Source organism: Nicotiana tabacum, chromosome 19, assembly GCF_000715075.1.
Source record: "Nicotiana tabacum cultivar K326 chromosome 19, ASM71507v2, whole genome shotgun sequence".
NCBI classification, from domain to species: domain Eukaryota; kingdom Viridiplantae; phylum Streptophyta; class Magnoliopsida; order Solanales; family Solanaceae; genus Nicotiana; species Nicotiana tabacum.
The window spans coordinates 143,825,966-143,852,248 of NC_134098.1; the positions used below are offsets into that span (position 1 = coordinate 143,825,966).

Genomic DNA, 26,283 nt, shown 5'->3' on the forward strand with positions numbered 1-26,283 from the left:
CGAATATACAAACAAGTCATAAAACATCATATGAACTTAGTCTAGCCTTTAAATTACATCAAACAACGCTAAAAACATGAATTACACATCGATTCAAGCCTAATGAACTTTAAAACTTCAAACTTCTACATTCGATGCCAAAACCTATCAAATCAAGTCCGATTTACCTCAAATTTTGCACACAAGTCATAATTGATATTACGGACCTACTTCAACTTCCGGAATCAAAATCCGACCCCGATATCAAAAAGTCCACTCTCGGTCAAACTTTCCAAAAATTATCAAATTTCCAACTTTCACCAATTAACGTCGAAATGACCTACGGACCTCCAAATCAACATTCGGACACACCCCAAAGATAAAATCACCCTACGAAGTTTTTGGAATCATCAAAACTCCATTCTGGAGTCGTCTTCACATAATTCAACCTACGGTCATTTTCCACGACTTAAAGCTTCTGAAATTAGAATTTCCCATCCGAATCAACTTTGAACTTCTCGAAATTCGATTCCGACTACGCATATAAGTCATAAAATATGAAGTGAAGCTACCCAAGGCCTCAAACCGCCAAACAATGCGATAGGGCTTAAAACGACCGATCAGATCGTTACATAAACACCTCTGATCAATGATCAAGCTAATGTGGCAACGACATAGCTAATGTGGCAAAAGTCCGTGCCTAACACCGTAAATAAGCATGTGTATGTGATGGTTTTGACTTAAAAATAATAAATAAAGAAAAAATAATAATAAGTTATTAATGAAAAAGGAAAAAGTTAAAAAGAAAAAACCATCCCCAATTCTCCTCCACTCCACTTTTTCTTCTTCCTAACACCCCCTCCCCCGACACCCCACCCCACCCCTTTTCTATCACAGTATTCCCAACCCAAATTCGTCACCCCCCTCTGATGCGTACAGAGGAATGGTACCTTTTACTGCGGAAGTGTACTTAGCCATTAGAATTAGTTATAAAGAGGGAGAAGTCTAGTTTTGTCATTAACACTTAAGTCCTAATGTTTTTATTTTATAAGTTTTTAGCATTACAATTAAGTCCTTGGACATTTAGCTGTCGAGCAGATTCCATCCTCTGCAAATACAGTTATTGGCAGGACAGCTGGGCAAAGGAACCTGTACTATTCCTTGTACTATTCCTTGCTCAACACTCTTATCCTTTTACACATATATCTATTGTAATAGTTGATAGGGTTTATTAGGAATGAAAACCTTCTAGTTTAATTTAGCTTAGTTTAGCTAGTTTCCTTCTTCTCTTCCAAATATTGCACTGTTCCATTGCAGTTGCATCATTTAGTATCACAACATTGCTCTTGGACTGTGAGTAATGGCTACCGATATAAAAAACTTGGTTGATGTTGTTGAAAGGATGTCAATGGAAATAACAAACATCACGATGCGACAAAACTAGATGGAAGAGAATCGAGATAAGGCCCTTAACGAGCTGAGAGAAGCAGTACAAACTTTACAAAGGCAGCATGATAAGGGCAAGAGCTTATCTGAGCAAGATCTCGGTGTTGAGATTTATTCACCAACAGTTGGACCCTTTGGAGGAAATGGAGCGCAGGGGATTGGAAGTTCTTCTAATCCACCTTCTACTCAACTATTGAACCATCCTGGGGTTACTGGACCTGGAATGGTACAATCTCCATCAGTAGGTGTTGGGGCCAATCTTGGAGGCACACCAGCTCAACAAAATCAGCCTATGCCAGCACTAGGAGGATATAATGGAGCTGTTGTCATAGGAGGTTCTCATGGTGTTACTCATGAAAGCACTCTATCCAGATTAGGAAAATTAGAATTTCCTAATTTTGATGGTAAGGATCTCAGATCTTGGCTTTATAAGATCGAGCAATTTTTCTCCCTAAGAGAAATCCCTCTTGTTTAGAAAATTAAGGTTGTTTCCATTCATTTAGAGGGAGTTGCTATAGAATGACACCAAGCTTATATGAAAAGTAGAATGCACTTACCTTATCCTAGCTGGGATGAGTATTTGTATGCCTTAATCGATAGATTTGGTGCTGAGTATGATGATCCTATGGCTGAGCTCAAGCTGCTATTTCAAACTGGAGCTGTGAAAGACTACCAAGACCAGTTTGATAGGTCCATGAATAGATTATCCTTGCCAATGGAGTATGCCATCAGCTGCTTCATAGCTGGTCTTAGACCTGAATATAGAGACAATGTCAAAGCCCACAGACCAAATTCCTTACCTCAAGCTTACTATCAAGCCAGGTTACAATAGTCATCTTACCAAGCTCAACACAGAACCATTTTCTTCCCCCCCACCCCTTTTGTAGCCTCAAAAAACACCTCCATTGTCCCATACTCAGGTTCCAAAGAACCTTATAAACCCCCAGACCCCAACTCCTAGTGGAACAAGGGTAGAGGAAAAAAGTTGATACCAGCTGAGCTTAATGAGAAAAGACTAAAAGATCTTTGTTACTTTTGTGATGAAAGTTCTTTCCGGGACATAAATGTAAGACCAACAAACAACTATTTTTGTTGGAACTAGAAGAAGGAACGGAACTTGAAAATGATAATCAACAGCTGTATGTAATGAAGGTTGAAGAGGTTCAAGAAGAGGAAATCTGTGAAACCAGTAAGGAAGCTGAAGCAAGAGGAGAAGTAGATCTTGTAATCATCTCATTGAATGCACTCAATGGGGTAACTGGTTTCCACACATTGAGAGTCACAGGCTATACTGAGAAGGGCCCTGTCAGTGTATTGATTGACACAGGAAGTACTCACAACTTCTTTGACAGTGAAGTAGCTAAGAGGTTTGGTTGCCAAGTCCAAAAGGTCAATCCTCAACCTGTTAGTGTTGCAGATGGTGGCACTGTGTATGCTACTTAGCTGTGTAAATGGTTGAAATGGTTGCTTCAAGGAACCACATTCCAAACTGATTTCTTGTTGCTGACCTTGGGAACATGTGACATGGTACTAGGAGTGCAATGGCTTCAAACTCTTGGAGATATCAAGATGAATTTCACTCAACTCACTATGGAATTCTAGCTTCATAGAAAGAAGCATTTGCTTCAAGGTGATGCTGCTAGAATCAAGACAGTGGATGCTAGAACCTTAGGAAAGATGGCTGAAGGTGAAACTCAGTTATTCACGGTGAGGGTCCTACCTACAGAGGATTCTAAAGATGCAAAAATCCCTCAATCTGCAGGGATAGAACCAGGAATCAGGAATCTCATAGAGGAGTACCGGGTTCTGTTTTCAGAACCTTCTGGGCTTCCACCTTCTAGAGGACTATTCGACCATAGAATGCCTTTAGAAGCTGGTAGCAACCCAATTAACATCAGGCCTTACAGGTACTCTTCAGCTCACAAGGATGTGATTGAGAAGCTAGTCCAAGAAATGCTGGATCAAGGCATTATTCAACCTCGTTCCAGCCCATATGCATCCCGTGTGTTTCTAGTTAGCAAGAAGGACGGATCATGGAGACTCTGTGTAGATTACAGAGCTTTAAACAAAGCTACCATCAAATACAAGTTTCCAATTCCAATCATTGAAGAGTTGTTGGATGAACTTGGTGGCTCCAAGGTGTTTACAAAGATTGACCTCAGATCAGGATACCATCAGATAAGAATGGATCCTGCTGATATAGCCAAGACAGCATTTAGAACTCACCCAGGCCACTATGAGTACTTGGTGATGCCATTTGGGCTCACTAATGCCCATTATTGCTTCCAAGGCCTTATGAACCACATCTTCAAAGAGTACTTGAGAGAGTTCATCTTAGTATTCTTTGATGACATTCTAGTATTCAGCAAAAGCATGGAGGACCACCTGGTACACCTTAAGCTAACCTTTGAGTTATTGGTGAAACATAAGCTCTTTGCAAGAGAAACCAAGTGTTCATTTGGAAGCAACATGATTGAATAACTTGGCCACTTTATCTCTGTTGATGGTATTACTACTGATCCCAGAAAAATTATTATTGTTCAAGACTAGCCTGTTCCAACCACTATTAAGCAGCTAAGAGGGTTCTTGGGGCTGGCTAGATATTACAAAAGGTTTATACAAAGGTATGGGGTGATTAGCAAACCCCTTACTGACCTGTTGAAGAAGGACAATTTTCATTGGAGTGATAAGGCTACCACAACCTTTAAATCTCTAAAGACAGCCTTGGTTACTGCTCCTATATTGGCTTTGCCTGATAGCTCTCAACAATTCATAGTGGAGACTGATGCATGTGACATTGGAATAGGAGCAGTCTTGATGCAGAAAGGACATCATATAGCCTACATCAATAAAGGGCTCTCCCCTAGGCATCAGACCTTATCAGTATATGATAAGGAACTCTTGGCATTGGTGTTGGCTATCACTAAATGGTCACAGTATCTGAGAGGAAGGCACTTCATAGTAAGGATTGATCAAAAGGCACTTAAGTTTCTTTTGGAGCAAAAGCTACACACAGGTACTCAAATGAAGTGGATAACCAAGGTCATGCAATTTGACTTTACTAAATACAAGAAAGGAAGGGAGAACAAGGCTGCACACTCACTGTCTAGACTGCCTGAAGACAAGCTAGCTGCATTACATATCAACAATGCTGGAGCAATCTTGTTCCAAAGAATCATTGGAAGCTGGCAGAATGATTCTGAGTTGCAGGAATTGATAAAAAAGATACAGAGCAAGGAAGAAGAAAACCATGGTTATTCTTATGATAACTAACAGTTAAGGAAGAATGAGAAGCTAGTTGTGGGAAATGATGAAGAACTCGGAAAGGATCTGATTCAGCAATGGCACGATCTTCCTATAGGAGGTCACTCAGGTATCAATAACACTTACAGAAAACTAGCATCACTATTTTATTGGAAGGCATTAAAAGAGGATGTTATTACACATGTCAAAGAATGTGTTTTCTGTCAAAAGAGCAAATATGATAGTTCTCCTTACCCTGGTCTACTCCAACCCCTGGCAGTTCCTAGCACTGCTTGGTCAAGTATTAGCATGGATTTTGTGGAGGGACTGCCTAAGTCCAAAGGCAAATCAGTAATTTGGGTAGTGGTGGATAGGTTAACCAAGTATGCCCATTTTGTGGGAGTCTCTCACCCCTATACAGCTGCAGACATAGCTCAACTGTTCCCGGATAATGTCTACAAACTACATGGTATGCCTGAGAATATAGTTAATGATAGGGATCCAGTGTTTGTCAGCAAAGTTTGGCAAGAGCTTTTTTCTACTCATGGAGTTACTTTGAGCACCTTTACTGCTTATCATCCCCAATATGATGGGCAGACTGAGGTTCTCAATAAGTGTTTGGAGACCTACCTAAGATGCTATTGTTCTGATGCTCCACAGGATTGGTACTTGTATCTGCCCCTCGCTGAGTGGTGGTACAATACCACGCACCACTCTGATACCCAAACCACCCCTTATGAAGCTCTTCAACCTCCTCCTATACATTTACCTTATCTCCCTCGAGATGTTGATGAACAAGTAGACAGGAGCCTTATAACCAGAGAATTCAAGACACGACTCCTCAAGCACCACCTTAATCGAGCTCAACAAAGGATGATCTCTCAAGCCAACCATCATCGGTCAGATAGGCAGTTCCAAGTGGGTGATTGAGTCTACTTAATGATCCAACCTTACAGGCAATTCACTTTGTCTAATACTCATTTTTCAAAGCTAGTAGCCAAGTACTATGAGCCTTATCAAATCATTCAGAAAATTGGCGCAGTTGTGCCTACAAATTGAGTCTTCCCTCCAACATCACCATATACCCCACCTTCCATGTTTCCCTCCTAAAACCATGCTACATGGTGCCTGACAATATAACTCATCCTACAGTCATGGACATTACCAACCCTTACTGCCCTACTCCTAAATCCATACTCGATAGGAGAATGATAAAAAATGGGAACAAAGTTATAGCCCAAGTTCTTGTACAATGGGAGCAGATGCCTGAAGATCAAACTACCTGGGAGGATTATCATGTCTTGAAGATGAGGTTTCCAGCTTTTCTTCCTTGAGGACAAGGAAGATTTCAAGAAGGGAGAAATGATGCGTACAAAGGAATGGTACCTTCTGCTGCGGAAGCGTACTTAGCCGTTAGAATTAGTTGCAAAGAAGGAGAAGTCTAGTTTTGTCATTAACACTTAAGTCCTAATATTTTTATTTTAAGTTTTTAGTATTACAATCAAGTCCTTGGACATTTAGCTGTCGAGCAAATTTCATCCTCTGCAAATACAGCTATTGGCAGGACAGTTGGGCAGAGGAACCTGTACTATTCCTTGCTCAACACTCTTTTTCTTTTACAGCTTTCATCACCTATATCTATTGTAATAGTTGATAGTGTTTATTAGGAATGAAAACCTTCTAGTTTAATTTAGCTTAGTTTAGCTAGTTTCCTTCTTCTCTTCCAAATATTGTACTGTTCCATTGCAGTTGCATTACCCTCTTCCCAATCTTCTACTTCAAACCTCGCTGGCCGGGAAAGTGGAGTAGTTAGAGGTTTAAGTTTTTGAGATTGATGGATTTTGTTTTCCTTATTTAATTTGGGATCTTTCAGAGAAGGCATAGGAAAAAAATAATTGATACTTGTAGTCACACCCTTTACCTATTTATGGTATTTTTCTTTCTGGTTGCAATTTCAGATTTTCGATTTATAGCCATGGCGATATCCCTTTTTCTATTTGATTTGTGCAAATCATGCCCACAACTTTTATGAAACTATTAATTTTTTGAAAGAGAATCTTGATATTGTTTAGGCAAAAGAAAAATGGTTGTAGATGTGTTATGGTGAGTCTCTCAATTCTACCTAGTGCAATTTATGGTGGGGAAAGAGAAAGAAATCGGAATATTAGAGAGGACGAAGAAGGGGTGACAGAAGCCGAGGGGGAAGGGGTTGATTCTGGGTTCTTTTAAATACAAAATAAGAATAAATGGCATTTATGTGATGTGGACGCTGATGTGTATGGCACATAAGCGCAATTGAGCAACACACATCAATATAATGTTTATTAGTACTCACTTTATTGAGTTAAAGTGTTAAAATGGGAAACTACTAAGTTCATATACCGGGATGTCAAATCGATACAAGTTTAAGTGGGTACGAGGCTATTTTGCTTTTAATATTTTATGATTTGGATTAGATATTATTTGCAGATAACTTATCCATAACTTATCCAAAGCTTTCTTTCACTGAAACATTTTCACATCGGCGAGAAATATACAAACAGTTTTACTTTATGACCATGTTAGCTTGATAAATTGTTGTTGAAGCAAGGATTATGTTTGCATTTCAACCTTGAAATTCATTTCCTTTTATGGATTATCCAATTTATCCACTATGTTACTGAAATGGGATAATTTTTAAAATTTAACTTTTTTGCTACTAGTACAATTTAATTATATAGCATTAAGAATTTGAGCGTACACAAGTACACACAATTTCATAAATCTTATAAGATTTATCAAATATTCAAATATAACAAGAAGTTTTTCTTTGTACGTCGTCGTTTTACTCCTTTTAAAATCTTCTGTTTTCCGACATTCAGAGGGACTTGCTTTCGGGGGACCGATAAAAACACAAGTTCAGTTATATACATTCAGTTTCTCTCTACAATGGCACGCAAGTCTGATAAATTCTTGGAGCTATATGGTAAAATTCTCAGTTCCAATCCCAATAATTATTTTTTCGTTTTGTGTTGAACTTGTAATATATTCTTGAAATCAAGTGGTAAGCCTATTGAAAGGATCTTCTTTATAGGCTACGATTTGGTATTGGGATCAATTGCTGCATTCTACGTGTTCATGGTACCTTACACTAAGGTTGAAGAAAGTTTCAATGTCCAGGTACTACTTTTTTAGTCCCTATTCATTTACCGGCGATTCATATTATTTAGATGGATTGGATTACTGCTATTTCTCTTTAGAATCACAAGATTGCAGATTTTGGTAAATTCCTTGTGTATTAAGGCTAGAAATAAATAGTATATAGTATAGTTTTAAGGCTATCTTATATCTAGAACTGCAAAAATTTGCAGGCTGTATTTAATTCTTTTCTTCACTGTGCGTTGCTGACTATGCTCCCCTATTTTGTTTTCTTTTTTCTGCCGAAAAATGTGGTGTTAACATTTTGTCCTTCTTTGATTAGGCTATGCATGATATTTTGTACCACAGGCATCAGATAGAGAAGGTAATGGTCTTCTATTTTCCTATTTCCCCCCCTAAATTTTATCGCTCACACTTTTGGTGAATTTCATATAACGGAGTATACTCAGCGGGTTTTACTTCTTTTTTTTTCCCCAATCTTTGTTCTGCAACCTTAGTACGATCATCTGGAGTTCCCTGGAGTTGTGCCTCGCACATTTGTCGGCAAGTTTTCTACTTCAGCTAAGCTTATCAAGATATTGTGGTTCTTATTTTTACCATGTGATGATTTGGCATGAATGTCCAATTTGAATAGTTATCGAAAAAGAAAAAAAGATGGCCAACTTGAATTGTCAAATTACTTCAAAAGAGTTTTAGCTTGTTGCTTGTAGATGATCCTAATGTATTGCTAGATTAGAGATGATAAGTAACACTTTAAGCTTTTAGAGTGTCTCGTTGTTAAACACTTTATCTAGCCTGTTCAAGTCCTCCTATCAGTCACACACTTGTGCAGATATTGTATGTGTTTTCTTTTGATCTAGAAGATCCCACACCAGTCCTCACCTCATGAGCTAGCTTTTGGGCTGAGTTAGACCCAAGGTCCATTTTCTTAACATATAATTGCATGTTGCCCTGTCAAGAAAAATAAGAAGAAAAGAACAGGAGCTGGTCCTTTTATTCCCTTGCTTGGGTAGTAGATGAATTTGGATAAACTCAATGGGCAATAGATGAGGCAAAAGATTTATCTATCCGAAGGAATATGTATAAAAAACATCGGGTGTGTAGTCTTAGATTCATGATTTATATTTCTAATACCATTTTAGTCAGATAAATCACTATCCAGTCTTCAGTTCTATTTGTGCACATTGTCTCCAAAATTTAACTTCTTTTTCTGCAAACTCCATCTACATTGCAGGGGCTTTTCTTGTATCTATTTTGGCATCTCCAGTTGTTCTCTTGATGAATTTGCTACACTTGCCAAAGCTGTATAGTCTCTATGCAGGTATGGTATTGTGAGGGTATATTTGTGTGGTTCGAGATTATAATTGAAGCTTAAATCTAATTTGAAGGTGTCTGGTAGTCTAAAACATGATGAGGTTTGACTCGTCGAAGCGTGAGTTTTACGTATGAACTTTTGACCCACGACTGTTGCCGTGAATGTCTTTTTCATCACTTGAAAGTCAAAAACATCTCTGTTTAAACTTGGCATACGTTAAAAACAGAAGAAATTTCACATTACATCCTACAAATTTTCAATAACATATTAGTCATCTCCAACTCATAGTCACATTGCCTTGGTTTGGATGCCAAACATAAAAATATGTTGCAATCTTATGCTTTACCATCTTCTAAGATTTCACCTTTTACACAACGTAGCTTACTCGTAGCAATTTACAGGTTACGAGTACAAGTTAGCAGGGGTGTTGCTTTGTGGGAGGAGGTTGGTGATATAAGCTGAAACTGTGAATAATGAACCATAGTTATTTGAAAAGCTCGAGTTGATGCTAAAGTAATTAGCTGCTTATTGTTAAATTAAATGGTTCTCGTGTAGTCATACTTTGATACAAGTAGAAAATGTCAAGTTTAATGAATGACTTTGTTAGGGGAAGAAAGCACTCATAACCTAAGAAATGAGATCATTAATGCGTTTAAGCTAAAATGACAACAGTGAGTTGAGTTATTACTGGTACTTAATCTACTAAATTCCAATAAATAGGCACGCGTATATTCATTTTTCCGGCACTTGATACACAATTGTCATATGATTTGAACATGTTACATCGTTAGTGAAAATTCTGGTAGAAGTTTTAAAATGGAACATAGCTTGCACAAGTCTTGGCTACTGTAAAGTGATCTCACGTCTGCTTTGCTTTCTTGGCTTCATATGAACAATGAAACACAGTAAATAATTAGTATGACATGTTTTCAGTTTAAAGCGAATTTTACAACGTTTAAGCTGGAAAGAGACACTTCCTTATGAACATTGAATTGTGGTAATTCTCTATGAGTGCTTTGTTTTATTTGACCATTAAATTTTGTTTATAGCGAGCCTAAAAACATCTGACATGTTATTCCTTAATCTGCTGTGTAATTTTCGTAGTGACTGACTTCCGAGTTTGTTTGTGTAGTACGACTGGTATTGGGTGGTATCGTGCTGTCTACGTTGCGATTTTTCCGCATTCAGGTATCCGATTATATACAAAGAATATAGTGAATGCTTTTCTATTGGAAATCTATCCATCAACTTTGACATGTTCTCAGATGGGTGTTGGACTGAAGTATTTTTGGTCTCTTATGAATCTTGCATTTTTTTTCGATAAGTATGAAATTTCATTAATCTGCACCAGGAAAGTGCGGAAATATCTACCGCAAAAGGGATCTTAGCTCCCCTCTAGAACATTAGGGAATCTATGAAATCCAGAAAAGTGTCAGCATCATTTGCAAAAGACATGTTGCACAATAGATTCAGAGTCTCTACAGTATCTAATATGTATGTCCAGTATCCATCTGATCAAATTTAGAGATATTTCTTGTATTTCTTTTTTCCAGCATTATTTAATTTTGTTTAAGTTTTTATTCTATGTTCCGTTTTATATAGCACTATCACTATCTGGAGAGTTAAACAATTTTTCATACATCTTTAGTATATTTCGAACTCGGTGTCTGCGATGGTGGAAGGTACCCAGTATCAGGTGGAATAGTCAAGGTGTGCACATGTTGGTCCGGACATTACTGTCATAAAACAAATTGTGACATAATACTTGTTATTTAGTTTCAGAATATGTAATTTCTTTTGAAAAGGGAATCATGTTTTAATTGAGAAATTGAGTGGTTTGGCTCCCGTACTCTGGACCTTGCCCCTTTTTTGAGCTGGAGGAGTAAAAGGTGCCAGCTAATGATGTGATGTTAAATTGGTTCTGCAGATCAAGAAGAAGTTTGGATCTCAAGTTGAAGCATTCTTTGTTATCCTGACAGCATTACAGTTTCATTTACTGTTCTATTGCACCCGTCCTCTTCCAAATATACTGGCATTTGCTTTAGGTAAGTATTGGTAAATTCGTACTTTTTCATTACTAAATTAGCTTACTATTTCTCCATTCGAATTGAATGTTAATCTTTCTTTTTGATCAATCCCAAAATTATGCCCATACTTCCTGAGAAGCAAGCTAGTAAGCTAATGCTAGATAATAGAAAAAGTTAGACGGGACCTACTTCTAGGATTTTTTTATAACCTTTCCCCTTCAGTCTGTAAGGCCCATGTGTTCCTCTATTAGTACGAAAGAATCCACAAAATTAACTCTGCGCTTAACAATTGTGCAAAATAAGGCCATGCTTGGCCTCTTTGTAAGGCACGTTAGGAATGGATGCGCTTAGTGCCCTAATCGCAACAGTGCCTTCGCAACAGTGCTTCCTATGGCCGAGCCTCTTCCATCTCTTCTTCTTCCTAATTTTCCACCACACCCATCAAGAGCCAAGCTCCCCGCGTCCAAACTCCAGTAAATTTCTCCGGCAACTGAGCTCTCATGCGCCCTCACGCGCCGCCAACTCGCCTGTCTTTCCGGCGAGATTTCAGCCACGCGCCGGCGCGTGTGGCCTTTTCCGGCGACTTTTCAAATTTTTTTCTTCAGACAGCCTCTTCTCGAGGCATTTCCGAGCCATCCCGTGCCAGTTTCACCAAATTCCGACGACTTTTTTTTTTCCGGCCTTTAAACCCCAGTTTCTGACGATTGTTTCCTTTGTTCAGTACAAGAAAACCTTCCTCCCTTCATATATACTATTTTCACCCACTGTGAATACTGTTATCCCGACTATTGAGGCTTTTTCCGGCCAGTTTTTCCGGGACAGCCGTTAGAATATGATGGATTGTACAGAGATAAGCCCTTTTTTCTAGAATCTAGAAAACTGGAAAACATGTCTTTTATGAAAGCTGTCTCTTGGCCAGCCCTAGAACTTGGGGGAAGATGCCATCGAAAATTCGACGTAGGACAGGAGCCGCACTTCACGCTGTCCGAGGAGCACACCCTCAGGCGCAAGGGTTTCTTGGAATCTAGTCTCATTGGGTCTTTCTCCAAATGGGTTGGTTCTCCGGAGGCTGTTAGGAACTGGGCAGCAGAGGCATGGAACGTCAAGGACGGACTGAAAATATCGCAATTGGGGGACACTCAATATCTCTTTCATTTTGTTGACAAGTCTCAACCTTCGGAAATTCTTGTCAGAGGAAACAGGTGGTTCGATGGGAACTTTTTAAATCTAGACAGATGGGTGGAGCATGATGGGTGTCTTGACCCTCGCTTCACTGGCGAAACATTGGTGGTCAACACTGTGGTGGAAGATGGCTACTTGAGTTATAGGGTTTGGTTGAGCCTTGAATTTCGCCCTATCTTTATGCCTGTGATAGCGACGGAAGAAAAGGGAAGGTCAGATAGAAGGGAGGGGAAGGGAAATCAGTCTCTGAGGGGAAGGGAAGGTTCACCGGATAACTGGATTAAGCCGGAATCAAACGTTATATCGAGAAGAGACGGGAGGTTTGAAATTGGGGGAGGAAGACAAAATTTTAACAGGAGGAGAAGACGTGAATGGGTCAGTGAGGCGGGCTGGAAAGGCAGAATGGGACGGTCCTCTTCTACTTATCATAGGGCCGGGCATGCTTTCAGCAAGTATAAGCATGGGCCTCCTCACATGGGCCCAGCAACTTTCCCCAATTCCATTAGAATTGATCCTAAGGGGCCCAGTTTATTTCAAGTTGCGCATGATAAGGCTCATAAGCATATGGGAACAGTCGTTCCTCCTTCCTCTGGCCAAGGTGCTTTACACAGTGGCACTCCTTCACCGAGCTCTAGTGACATGTGCCCCTCTACGATGGTCGCTGCTGCAGGGGCAGAACCGGCTAAGGATGGTGCTGTTAATCCACGGCCCCCCGTCTCTGATGGACCCGGTTCCATCAACCCCTCACCTGCTCCTGGGCTTAGTTGTGCTGAGGCCACACTTAAAGCTTCTTCTTCTTCTAGGGAGATTGTTGAGCATGCCCCGATTGATGTTAGTGTCGGACCAGTATTTTCAGTTAATATGCCGCCAAGGGTTCCGTGCTCTCTTCCGCCATGCTACCCTATTGAAGGGGGCGAGTGTGTGACAAAGAGAAAGGGACCTCGGCTAGGAGGGGTGGGAAAATGGGGGCTATTGTTGCTTATGGAAGTTAAGATCCTTTCATGGAATGTGAGGGGGATGAATGATCCAAACAAAAGGGTCATCATCAAAGTGGGAGTTAGGGAGTGGGGTGCCAACCTAGTTTGTTTTCAGGAGACCAAAATGGAAGTTTTGTCGGATGCGATCGTGAGAAGTGTCTGGGGAGGTAGCTGGGTGAAATATGACTGGATTCCAGCAGTGGGAAGTGCCAGGGGCATCCTACTTATGTGGGATGATAGAAGCTTGGAGGTAAAGGAGATTAGGAAGGGAGTTTTCTCTTTGGCAGCTCTCGTCAAAGATAGAGTGAGTGGGGTGGAGTGGGGATTTTGGGGAGTGTATGGGCCGGTAGGGGAAGGGTCCAATGTGTCTTTTTGGGAGGAACTGGCCAATATTATGGGGAATGGGACATTCCATGGGTTCTAGGGGGAGACTTTAACACTATTAGATTCCCGGAGGAGAGATTAAGGGGTAATGTGATTTCGAGGGCCATGGAAGAGTTTTCTGACTTCATCAATGATCACTTTCTCATTGACCTTCCTCTGTCAGGGGAAAGGTTTACTTGGGCCAGGGCGGAGGATTCCAACTCAAGGTCTAGAATTGATAGATTCCTGACATCTCCCTCATGGGATGAGCTGGTGCCGAATGTGCTGCAGATTCCTTTACCTAGGTTGACTTCAGATCATTTGCCTATTTTGCTAGATGGATGCAGAGGGAGGGGGTGCGTGCTCCCTTCCGATTCGAAAACATGTGGTTGAAAGTGCCAGGATTCTGTGACAAGGTGAAAGAATGGTGGACAAGCTATGGGGTATCAGGGACACCTTCATACCGTCTTTCGAAGAAACTCAAATTGCTCAAGGGAGATATTATTAGGTGGAATAAGGAGGTTTTTGGGAGGGTAGAGGTTAAAATGAGGGAGCTTATGCATGAATTGGGGGATTTAAAAAGAGGGGAAGGGGCGGGGGAGCTAGACGAATCTGAGAAAGAGAGATTGGGGGAGGTTAAGAGGGAAATAGTCGAGTTAGCAATAGCTCAGGAGACTAGTTGGCGGCAAAAATCGAGGGCGCTCTAGCTAAAGGAGGGGGATTCGAATACCAAGTATTTCCATAGGGTGGCGGTCGCAAATCGAAGGAGAAACTTCATAGAGTCCTTAGTCGTGGATGGGGTGAGGATTGAGGGAGAGAAGGAGGTAAAAGGGGCGATAGCGGGGTTTTATGAGAACTTATATAAAGAGGAAGTTAGTTGGAGGCCGACTTTGGGGGGAATAGAGTTCAACCATATAGGGGAGGGAGACGGCGACTGGCTAGAAAGGGTTTTCGAGGAGGAGGAGGTGCACGAGGCTGTGTCGTGTTGTGCTGGTGATAAGGCCCCCGGGCCTGATGGTTTCTCATTGGCTTTCTTTCAGCTCTTTTGGGACACCATCAAGGAGGAGTTGATGGAAGCCATTGAATACTTCCATGCGAATGGTGTTTTCGAGAGAAGTATCAATGCTTCCTTTATTACTATTGTGCCTAAGAAAGAAGGTGCATCTTGTATCAGAGACTACATGCCTATTAGTCTAGTGGGGAGCATTTACAAGATTATTTCTAAAGTGCTTTCCAACAGACTTAAAAAGGTTCTTGACATGACTGTTTCGTCCTCCTAGAATGCGTTTGTGGAAGGTAGGCAGATCCTGGATGCTGCCTTGGTGGCAAATGAACTTGTAGATTCCAGAAGGAAAAATAGAGAACCCGGCTTACTATGCAAGTTAGATCTTGAGAAGGCTTTCGACCATGTCAATTGGAAGTTCCTGGACTTCATTATGATGCGGATGGGGTTTGGGGAAAGATGGAGGGGATGGATAAAGTTCTGCATTTCCTCAGTCAGATTCTCTGTCTTGGTTAATGGTAGCCCGTGTGGTTTCTTTGGCAGCTCCAGGGGTCTCAGGCAAGGTGACCCCCTATCCCCCATGTTATTCATTCTGGTGATGGATGATCTGAGCAAAATGATGAATCGTGCGGCGGGCGGAGGTTTCTTGAGAGGATTCTCAGCTCCGATTGGGGTGCTCAGTGCCCGAAGAATCTCACATTTGCTTTTTGCGGATGACACACTGGTTTTCTGTGATGCCGATATGGATCAATTGACCTACCTGAAGCAGGTCCTGCAGTGGTTTCAGTTAGTTTCAGGACTCAAAATCAACATCGGCAAGTGTGAGATTTACCCGGTAGGTGAGGTTACTAATATTGATGCCTTGTCTGGTGTTCTCAGATGCAAGGTGGGCTACCTCCCTTTGGGCGCTTCATATAAGGATACTACGGTTTGGAATCCAGTGATCGAGCGGGTTGAAAAAAGATTAGCAGGGTGGCAGAAACGGTATTTGTCAAAAGGAGGTAAGGAAGTGCTTATCAAAAGCACTTTATCGAGTATGCCCACCTATTACTTATCCCTGTTGCAGGCACCGGTGAGCATCATAGAAAAACTGGAGCGACTTCAAAGGAACTTTCTGTGGGATGCAGCGGATGGAACTAGAAAGTTTCATCTAGTGAATTGGCAGACAGTCACTTCCCCAAAGAAGTGGGGTGGACTTGGAGTGAAAGATCTTAGGGTATTTAACAGAGCTTTAATGAGAAAGTGGATGTGGAGATTCGGGGTAGAAGAGCATGCTCTATGGAGGGAGGTCATAGTAGAAAAGTATGATTCAACGGGAGGGGGTTGGAGGACCAAGGCGATCACAACACCTTTCGGGTGTGGCATGTGGAGGAGTATCATGAAGAATTGGGAAGCATTCAGTGGCAACATCACTTACAGGGTGGGGGATGGAAGGAGAATCAGCTTTTGGAATCATAGGTGGTGTGGAGAGGATCCTTTGAGGGTCTCCTTCCCCACGTCTTCAGAGTTTCAAACCAGAAGGAACTGATGGTCCAACAGATTCGCAAGGAGCATGAAGGGGGGTAGTATGAGACCTCTCATTCAGGAGGAACATGCAAGATTGGGAGATTGCGGAGCTTCAAGTCTTGTTGGCACTGCTATACGGGCAAGACATGCTCCAGCCATCCTGCGATTATTGGAGATGGGGCTTGCGTGGCGATGGTTGGTTCACCGTAAAGTCCTTTTACCAGAGTATGTTGGTGAGAGAGGAGATCACTTTTCCATACTCCTCGATCTGGATTCCTAGGGCGCCCACGAAGGTGTGTTTTTTTGCATAGCTAGCGGCAAGGGGAGTGATCTTGACTGCTGAAAATCTCCGAAAGAGGGGAATTACACTTGTTAGTTGGTGCTACATGTGTAAAAGCTCTGGGGAAGAAGTTGATCACCTTATGTTGCATTGCCCTGTGTCCTCTGCATTGTGAAGGTCAATCCTGAATCTTTTTGGTGTTCAATGGGTGATGCCAAGCACTGTAAAGGAAATGTTATATAGTTGGGGCGGTTTTCGTAGAAGAAGAAAGCAAAAGGCGTGGAAATTCGCCCCGTTAGCTCTCATGTGGGTAGTATGGGGGGAGAGAAATAGGAGAGCTTTTGAGGAGATTGAGTCTCCTTTTTCACATCTTAAGAATAGTCTTTTATCTTTGATCGCTTTTTAGTGCACTCATTTAGCCCCTACTTGTATAGAAGATTGGGCGTCTTTTGTAGAGAATCATGTTCTGATGTAAATTCTCTACGTCTTTGGTATACTTCGTGTACACGGGAGTTCTCTCCCTTTTGATTAATACAATTTACCTTATCAAAAAAAAAATGAAACTAGGTTTTAATTAAAAGGTCTTGATCTCTCCCTTGAAAAGTGTCCTACCGTTCTCTGCCCTTCATCACTTGTAGGCTGATGATGATCTCAAGCTGGATCTGAAAATCCACTTGAAATGCAGTAGTCTTGCTGGAAGTAGAGAACACCCATGTTCGTCAAATTATGAATGTGACAACTCTATAATCTCACAAAAACTTAAAAAAAATGAAGAAAAAAGTTTCTGGGTAGTATTAGATTTCCCTCTAAAGCCACAAACCAGAAAGGATAATTGGGGCACCAGGAGATTTCTAATGGTAAGGTAGCGGCAACTTAACTATACAGTGGCTTGCAGAGTTTATACTCCCAAGCATTGTATTACACTTTATGAAACAAGGTTCTATTTGTTCCATAATATTTCTTGTTGATATCTTGCCTAATGTTTGTGGTGTCTCGCGCAAAATGGATCATACCACATGCTATTACTGTATCATCTTTTCTTCTGATTAAAGCTAGCAGTTTAGTTGTGCAAGTTTGTTAATAAATGAATTCAAAAACCTTAATCTCTTGTACATAGTCACTTCACACTCTATGCAATTTGCCAGTCTCAGTTATTTCATCTCTTAACAGGGAAAATTTAAGCATTGATTGCACAATTTGTTTTTGTTTTTCTAGTGAATTTGGCATATGGTTATTGGTTTAAGGGGAGTCTATATGCAGCATTAAATTGCATGGTAAGTTTGCCTCACCATTTAACCATGAAATCATTTTTATATGACATATTTAACAACGATTAAGTATGATTTCGCTAGAAGCCATGTGTTTGCAGATCTTCAAGTACATGTTTGTAGCAAATAATGTTTCTGTATATTTTCTTTTCTTACGTAATATATGAGCTTCAAGTTTTTCGATGACTAGATATAATTTAGCACAAAAAGCACCATGTAAATAAGCTAGACTACCAGTACAGTTTCTCTGCTTGTTTTCTGCTTTCTACTAGCTTCTTATGCATCACATTTTACATTTGCATTCTAACCTTAGAGCTGCAAGTGATGTAAATGTGCCACCTTCAGTACTTTGTACTGTCATTCTAGGTTTAAGTAACTTATCCATTGTCAGCTATATATTTTGGGAACAGAGAAGTAGAAAAAGGGAACTAGGAAAAGCAGTGAAGTAAAGCCTCCGTCCACATTTTCTAAGTGGTGAGCTTTGTGGCGTTTGGTGTGAAAACAAGCTTGTTGTAACCAATGAAAAAAACTATCTATTTGCTAATGCAAATTGTGAATGATCCAAAAATTGAAAAAGTAAAAATAATAAAGGAATTGAAAGATGTATTAGGCACATCTATCGGGGATTAAAATACTTGTGGATTATTATATAAACAATAAGTGTATTCTATTTTCAATTTCTAGGTTTTTGTATCCCCTTTCTAGGCTCTTGTAAATATAGCAATGCTCCCGAATGCTCTTTCCGGTGCAATTTTCTGTGATACCTATTAAAAATATCTTAGAAACCTGCTAGCCGAACCTGAGGAATTGGCCAAGAATGAGTAAGGCCAGGATAATTAGACAATTGATCACGCCCACTACACCCTAAAAAGAATAAGCAGTCGCTACAAATGTAATTTGACTGGTGATTCCGGTGTCAATTCCACAGAGAGCAAGGAATTCTGAGTTAAATAATCAGTTTAACCCTAGTTTCACTAGTCCAAACGGCTGTAATGATTTAAAGATGAGTAATTACTGCGTTATCAAACAATAATTAAAATTACTATGGCAAATAACAAAATCAGCCATAGAGAATGACTATTTGTAGTTATCACATTAACTGTCTGTTTTCTGGTTCAGGTGTTTGCAACATTAGTCTTCAGATGCGACATGCTTCTGCTCATTGCTCCTTTAGGTTTGGAGCTCTTGCTGGTGAGCTGGACGATTGTCTACTTAAGACTCGTTACTTGCTCTTTTGAGTTTTATTTTTCATTTCCCTTTGGAGCACCACCCGAAATGGTAGGTTGGGTGGAGGAATTGGATCATCACCTGAACTTAGTCTTGATAGGAAGGAATCTTACCATTTGAGCTCACGTGAGTGATGCATAATGTCATGTGTTAATTTAGATATGTATTGTTATTGTCTGCTCAAATTAGTTTCCACAGGATCTGGGTTCTTCCTATGAAGTTTTGTATCACTTTAAAGGAATTTTGACTGCTTTTCTTGTCAATTTAATCTCAAATGTTTTTGTAATAACTTGTAAATATTTCGGTCTCAATTGCTGGCAAAGCTTTCCTCCTCTTTGTTACTGGTCCCTGCTTTTATTAGTCTTTTTCATCTCCCGCATTGAGAATTTTGTATAAGACTGATTTGTCCACTTACACCAAGAACATGATGTTTATTTCTTTTCATAGAGTTGCATGCACTTTATGCATTCATGTCAGACCTGACTGCTTTGACAAATTGTTCGTACGGATGAAAGTAACGAACTCAAATGAACTTTGGATGACCAAAAAAAAAATGAAAGAAAAGGTATCCAACTGAGTACTGCATAACGAAGTGTACTGCATAACGAAGTGGATAGATTCTTTCAGAGTAAATTTTTGTATGGAATTAGTTTCGTGTCATTGCTTTGTAATTTTTGATAACCTTATACGGAGTATGCTTACTCAGCTTATTCTGCCTAATATGGATATTTATTTCTCACGTGTAGACTAAATCGGTTTCTTTCTGGAAAGCACTGACGTCCTGCTTAGCTGCTGCTTCCCTCTCTATAGGTTCGTGAACTACAATATTTAAGGAATCTCAGTTATTTGGTGAAGTAACTTGTGTAATGGCCAAGTTTATCTGCTATATAGTTTATCAGAAAAAAAAGAAGAAATAAATCTTTGAAATAAGGATGTCATGTTATCTGTAAGTTTGAAACAATAATTTGACTATATTACAGGCCTTACTGTTCTTGTTGATTCAGTCATTTGGAGAAGGTTGTTGTGGCCTGAACTAGAAGTTTTCTGGTTCAACTCTGTTTTGAACCGGAGTTCTGAATGGGGCGTATCCTGCATTGGTAAATGTAATTAAGCATTTAGTTTCTATGTACTTCCAAGGTGTTCTACCTGGATAACTCATGGACATAGTATCTGCCGGCACAAGTATGTGTTTTTTCTCTTCTCAGTAAAGGAAATCTTGATATACATACAGCTTTGCATGTTCTGGCTAAAGGTAGCTGTGAGCATCTCCGGTGAATTCCGTGATTTGCCTTTTTATTTTATATTATTCTGATAGATTTGATTTATTCCTGAAGCTTTTATTTGTAGGCAGCCTTTTTTATTTGATTATGCCATTGATGTTAACTTTCGAGTAGAACTCCTTTAACTAGACTTTTTGTTAACAAAGGTTTCCATATCTTTTGGTGTTCCTTAATAAATGTGAACAGACACATCCTTTCCACTGGTATTTCACATCAGCTCTTCCCCGCTCACTGCTTGCAGCATACCCACTTTTTTTGGTATGTATGTTTTTCATGCAACAATTTCAGCTTATGCATGCCAGTTATAAAAATGGTGGGATTTGTCAGGACCATCATTCTATAAATCGTTAAAAAGATAGTCAGAGGTATCTGAGAAGCAGCAGTTGAGGCCTAAATCCTCTTAAGAATGCAATGATAAAGTTAGCCCCATTAAATGAAGTTCGAAGTAGTCATAGCTCAATAGTTCCTGAAACTTTTGAGTAAAAAGCAGTCTGAAGAGAACCTTTTTCATTTGTCCTCAGAAATTTTTAGCATGTAAGGATTGCCACTAATATAGGGAAATGACCTCTTGCTTCACGTAAAAGCAACAGGCAGGTAACCGACGTGCTGTTGCATTTCTAGACAGTGCTAACTGCAAACTGTGCATACCATTAATATTTTGCAAGTAGTAATGCTACTTCGCTATTCAAAGACTGAGGTATCAATTATTTCACTTGGTCCAGTTGATTCTTTTCTCGAATTTGATATTACTTTTTTCCAGTTTGGGGTTTTACTGGACAGAAGGGTTTTCTTCTACATCCTTCCAGTTCTCTCGTTTGTTGTACTGTACTCGAAGCTTCCGCACAAGGTATAGCTTAGTAGCTCTGTGCTTGAGTTGTATAGTTGATGTTAATGTTGTGGTAATTTGCTCATTTGATATCGTCAATGCTGCAGGAGCTCCGCTTCGTAATTAGTTCCATTCCCATCTTCAACTTCGCAGCAGCTGTTGCAGCTAGCAGAGTGTATGTTACTTCTTATGCTTAGCATGATCTAATTTTTACTGGGTTCCAAAAGACATTTTTATACGAGTAAATACATGTGTAGTCGCTCTTTTTAGAGTAGCATATGGCTGGTCCTCTGTGAATCTATTTCAACCATAAATGATTGGCATTGTAAAGTACTGAAGAGTGGTTACGCATTCAGAACTTTGAACTTCCTCCTAATAGCATTTCCTAGTTGCACTCTGAAGTGGAGATCTGGGATTCGTTTAAGCAATCAATCAACCTGTATATGCCACCATTATGTGTCATTGATGTTAGATATCATGTATTGTTGACATTATCTAGGGAATTCTTTCTCATGGTGCTTCAGTCTTTGCCTGAGCTTTTAGTATGCTGTTGTAGCATTGGACTGTTTGAAAAAAGCCCTATCGCGTCCTCCAACCCCCCCCCCCCCCCACAAGAACCCAAAACCCTAGTTGACTAATACCAAAGAAAAGAAGTTTTGTCTTTTTGAATCTCTCCAATATTGCATAAGGTTTTTTATTATTTGTGTTCTTATTCTGTTGCATTATTTCAACTTTATACAGGTATAATAACAGGAAAAAGAGTTTCTGGAAGTTTCTGTACATTGCTATGTTGGGATTAATGCTTGGCAGGTATGGTGGGACTGACTTGCTCGTACTGCAGATTGAATTATTTGGGTGTATTCTGACACATTTTTTACTTTTTAGTCTAGCCTGCACAGCAGTTTTTTTCATGGCATCATACGAAAACTATCCTAGTGGTTATGCTCTAAAACCTCTGCATAGGATAGGTGAGCACTCTCTCTATGTTTTATTCTCATTTTTTTGAGATTGACATGAGCCATGGACTGCTTGATCCTCTTGTACTTGTGAGATTCAAATCACTAAAAATCACAAACTAATGTCTTGGTTTTTTCCCTCTTCCTTTTCATTTGTTTAACTACATTCATTTATTAGAAAAAAGAAAAGAAAAGAGTGGAGGTGGGCTAGTCCCTGAAAATGCCCGGTACCTTAGTGTTGGGGACAAGTAAGATAGCAATGTACAACATAAAGGTACTCATTTAAATATCTTCACATGATTATATATGCTCACGGTGTTCTTGAGGATTGAAGAAATGTGGTTCTTTCTTGATGCAAATAACTGTTTCTTTACTGGTTTCTTTCCCTAACAGCCTTTAAATCTGAACAAGAGGTCTTGGTGTTGCATAATTAATCTGTAGGCGCTAATTTTTACTAATTTATTAGTTCTCAAGCAGTTATTTGGGATTCTATTAATAGTTAGGTAATTTTTGTAACTTGCCAGTGTTCCTGCAATGTGCTGAATATTTGGAAATTCACAGGTTTATTTAACTTTAGTTCTGTAACTACAATTCCTTAGGTGTAGTATCTGGGTAAGCTAGTTAAAAGTTGCGCTTTTGGCTCACTCCTGGATTAGGAGAAGGCCTTAATTCTGTTCTTAATGAGCAAAATTCTTAGGTATAAAGCAGTAAGGTATAAGGTAAATCTAACAAAACAAAAAACTGATTGGAGCAATGACATTAACAACTTCCATGCAGAGTAAGCAGTCGGGCACTTACAATTATGTGGATATTCTGTTGTATCGAAGTAGTTATGCTATAATGTGGTTTTCTACATTGTTTAAAGGTTTCCTCTTTTTATCTTTTCTATTTATGTACCCCATCAGAAGGTTAAATTTTTTATGTACCTCTATTAGTTACTACTCCCTCCGTTTCAAATGATATGACACACTTTCCTTTTAGTACGTTTCAAAAAGAATGACACATTTCTATATTTTAGAAACAATTTAACTTTAAACTTTTTATTTTATCCATGTTATCCTTAATGAGAAGCTATTATAGACACATAAATGTTGTGGCCGCACAAAGCTTTTACCCTTTAAGCTTTTAGGACCACAAGTTTCAAAATTCTTTTTTTCTCCTTAAACTCCGCACCGAATCAAACTACGTCACATAAATTGAAACAGAGGGATTATTACTTAACTCGTTTTACTTTATGATTTTCTCCTAACTTTTATGTTTTGTTTGCTTAAAATGTGAATCTTCGTCTAGGTGGTATAACAAAGAATTCGGATGAACTCTGGGTTCATATTGACACTTTTTCAGCGATGAATGGAATATCCCGATTTTGTGAAGATAATTATCCTTGGAGGTATGCTTGATCATCTTGATGCAATTCACTTAGTGGTCTTTTCTGGGATGAGATCTCATTTGAAGAAATCCTTTGTAGGAACTCCTTTCCCTAAACTCTTTACTAATGCATACTTATATCTGTTGAAACCTCGAGAAAAGACACTTAACAATTCAATATCTTACTAGAAAAGCTACTCTAGATAGCTGTCTGAAAGTCCTTTTGAGTACCTGGGCTTTCTGAAAAGTTCAATCTTTTAAAATTGCTTCCCTAGCCTAAACCATAAGTCTTATCCCTTTTGATTAGAACCGGAAAAAAGAAAAAATTGGAACATTTTTACCAAAGAAGAATTATAGAATTTTGGAATTGGATGGTTTCCTCCTTCACTGATACTCTTTCAGTCCCAATTTATGTAACACTCTTTCCTTTTTAGTCGGTCCCAAAAAAAATGGTACCTTTTTATATTTAGTAAATAACTTAACTTTAAACTTTTCATTTTACCCTTAATGTAATGATTTATAGTCACAAAATATTATGGCTTGTTTTAGACCACAAGTTTCAAAAGTCTTTCTTTCATTCTTAAACTCCGTTCCAAGTCAAACACCATCACATAAATTGCGGCGGGGAGGGAGTACGAGGTTTGATATAGTAATTGAGAGTATAGATTTTTGGCTTGCTCAAGGGAAGTAATAGCATTTGCAAGGATTATGGCTGATTGTTTCTATACTTTTAACCTTCAACAATTGTGCATCTTTCAAAGTTTATGTTATTGTTTCTCTTTTTTCTTTCCAACTGCATTTTAACTTCAAGATTTGCTATGTTTTTGTGTTCAGGTACTCTAAAGAAGAAAATATTTTTCTGGAAGACTTTCAGATGAGAAATTTCACATATCTTCTGAAGTGAGTTCTTTGCAGACATTTCCAGTTTTCTCTATATTTTAGAGGCTAAGCCATAACGATCAGTTGTAAGTGGTTTGTTGACATCAGCATGTAGCTTCTAAGTTAATGATTTGAAGTGGTTTTCTAAGTCTAAATAAATACAAACGTAGAGAGCGTGAAAGAGTAAGGTGGTGGTTGGGAAATTAAAGCGTGTTTGATCATCGGGTAGCTTAAGCGCTTTGGTCTTCAGACTCCCCAAACGCTTCCGCTGCAAGTTCTATATGTCCGTCAACTTTCTTTGATTGCAGAGCTGAAGTTATTTCCAATAATGCTTGGTATATTCCAGAGTCATGTCACGGAAGACACTTTTGCTTTCAGTGCCACCACTGCCCCTGCTCCCCATTATAGGATACTCATTAACCCATGCATGATTTGCAGAACCTAGGTATTAGGGATTAGTTCTAAATGAACAATGATGACCTTAGCATGACCCAAATGGATGGACCTATCTTTGACCAGTCAACGGGTTTGAAAATGACGTGACAATAGGGATTCAAAGGCTCGTTTTGTGCCTTCTAATATTCTCGCGATTGATTTTTGGCTGTATAAACATAAGAATTTTACTCTATGCCAGTTGCTGAATCATAGTTGTACCTTGTGTCTTGACGTTTCTTTCTATTCTCTTCAGCTTTAAAGGCTTAGGTTTTAAGCACAATCAACCCCCGTTCTTCGCTGGTAGTGTTTTAATTAAATGGATCTTACTTATAGTAAGTACATCAGCCTTATCTCTGCCAATTCTGCTGTTACAGTGAGAATTTTTACATCAAAGGATTCAAATGTCTGATGAGTGTGGATGGCTTTTCTCGGGTTCGTGTACGAATTGGTTTTCCTCCTATATCACTGGTAAGGGTATCTTAGACAATTTCAAATGATTGTTGTAATGTTCTGGGCAGCATCCTTGTTACTTTAACCTGTTTGCATCATGCAGGTAAAGGGACCAAAGGTGTTTATTCACGGTAACATAAGAAACACGGACATCATAAATAGAAGCTGGCCAGGATGTCCGGTTATTCCCTGAAAGCATCCAGTAGTGGGTCAGAAAGTTTTGACGAGGCATAATATCTAGTCTTATCACGATTCCCTTTTGCTGCAAAAACTGAAGGGAGAACGAAGGGTCAGACGTCAGCCGTGCTCGTTACATGTTATGTAATGAAGCTGGAAATTTCAGCTGGTTACTGACATTGGATCATCTTTTGCAGAAAGGTGTGTATTTCTAGGTGGTCACAACAAAATAGTTGACATGTTCGAAGCTTCAGTATTTCTATTTGACAAAACTTGGGACGTGGATGTAAAATGTGTTATGTCTCTCTGGGAGAAAGTTCAAATTTTCTTATTGCACTCTTTCATTGAAATCCAACATAGAGTTAAAACACTCAGAATATTTGTCACATTTTGCCACTATATGTGTCACAACTCTTGTATCTCCCAACCTACTAAACGGGAGAGAAAATCAAATTTTGTTCTTTGTTTCTACAAGAACTTTGAACCCCCCCCCCCCCGACAAATCCTCCCCACCCCCAAAGAAAAGGAGTAAGCTTGTGACACGTTCACTAAAAAAGATCCCTTTTCGTAGAATAATTTAGTTAATTATTCTTTTTTTGTATTTACATCCATAGCTTCTCTAATTTGGTGCTTTTCTGATCATATTTATAGGGTTGAATTTTGCTATATTGCCGGAAAATGGTCATATAAGATATACTTAAATAGTTGAGCAACATTATCATCTGTTTAACTTTTGGTCTATTAGCCAAAAGCCTTATTTTTCCTTGACATCTAACGGAGCTCAAATCAAAGGTAAAGTCATGTGACGTGAATTCCCCATTTTACGCCGGGAGAGGGAGACAGAGTCTATGTGTGTATACCTAATAAGTGATGATTTTATTGAATGGCCTTACAAGGTATCAAAACAGGTTCAGTCATATTGGTGACAAATAGTATTGCCATCCGAAGTGTGTAGTAC

General features: G+C 39.3%; 1 protein-coding gene across 5 annotated transcripts; it reads left to right on the forward strand.

Moving 5' to 3' along the window:
- Positions 1 to 7,488: 7,488 nt before the first annotated feature.
- On the forward strand, positions 7,489 to 25,799 carry LOC107790560 (dol-P-Man:Man(7)GlcNAc(2)-PP-Dol alpha-1,6-mannosyltransferase). Of its 5 annotated transcripts, XR_012703053.1 has the most exons (21): positions 7,489 to 7,633; positions 7,742 to 7,827; positions 8,129 to 8,170; positions 8,304 to 8,349; positions 9,041 to 9,127; positions 10,254 to 10,309; positions 11,049 to 11,166; positions 17,675 to 17,733; positions 18,847 to 18,918; positions 19,701 to 19,764; positions 19,935 to 20,038; positions 20,421 to 20,492; positions 20,995 to 21,081; positions 21,168 to 21,235; positions 21,802 to 21,870; positions 21,946 to 22,028; positions 23,307 to 23,406; positions 24,219 to 24,284; positions 25,073 to 25,166; positions 25,252 to 25,437; positions 25,523 to 25,799. XR_012703053.1 is itself a non-coding variant. In XM_016612498.2 (20 exons), exons 1-20 carry the CDS (start codon positions 7,597 to 7,599, stop codon positions 25,339 to 25,341), a joined length of 1,500 nt encoding a protein of 499 aa, XP_016467984.1. In that variant the 5' UTR covers positions 7,489 to 7,596; the 3' UTR covers positions 25,342 to 25,799. The 5 variants fall into 5 exon arrangements, 4 of the variants coding, with proteins under 4 accessions (XP_016467984.1, XP_016467985.1, XP_016467986.1 ...); XM_016612498.2 differs by having other exon boundaries at positions 25,252 to 25,799; XM_016612499.2 differs by lacking the exon at positions 18,847 to 18,918 and having other exon boundaries at positions 25,252 to 25,799.
- Positions 25,800 to 26,283: the final 484 nt, after the last annotated feature.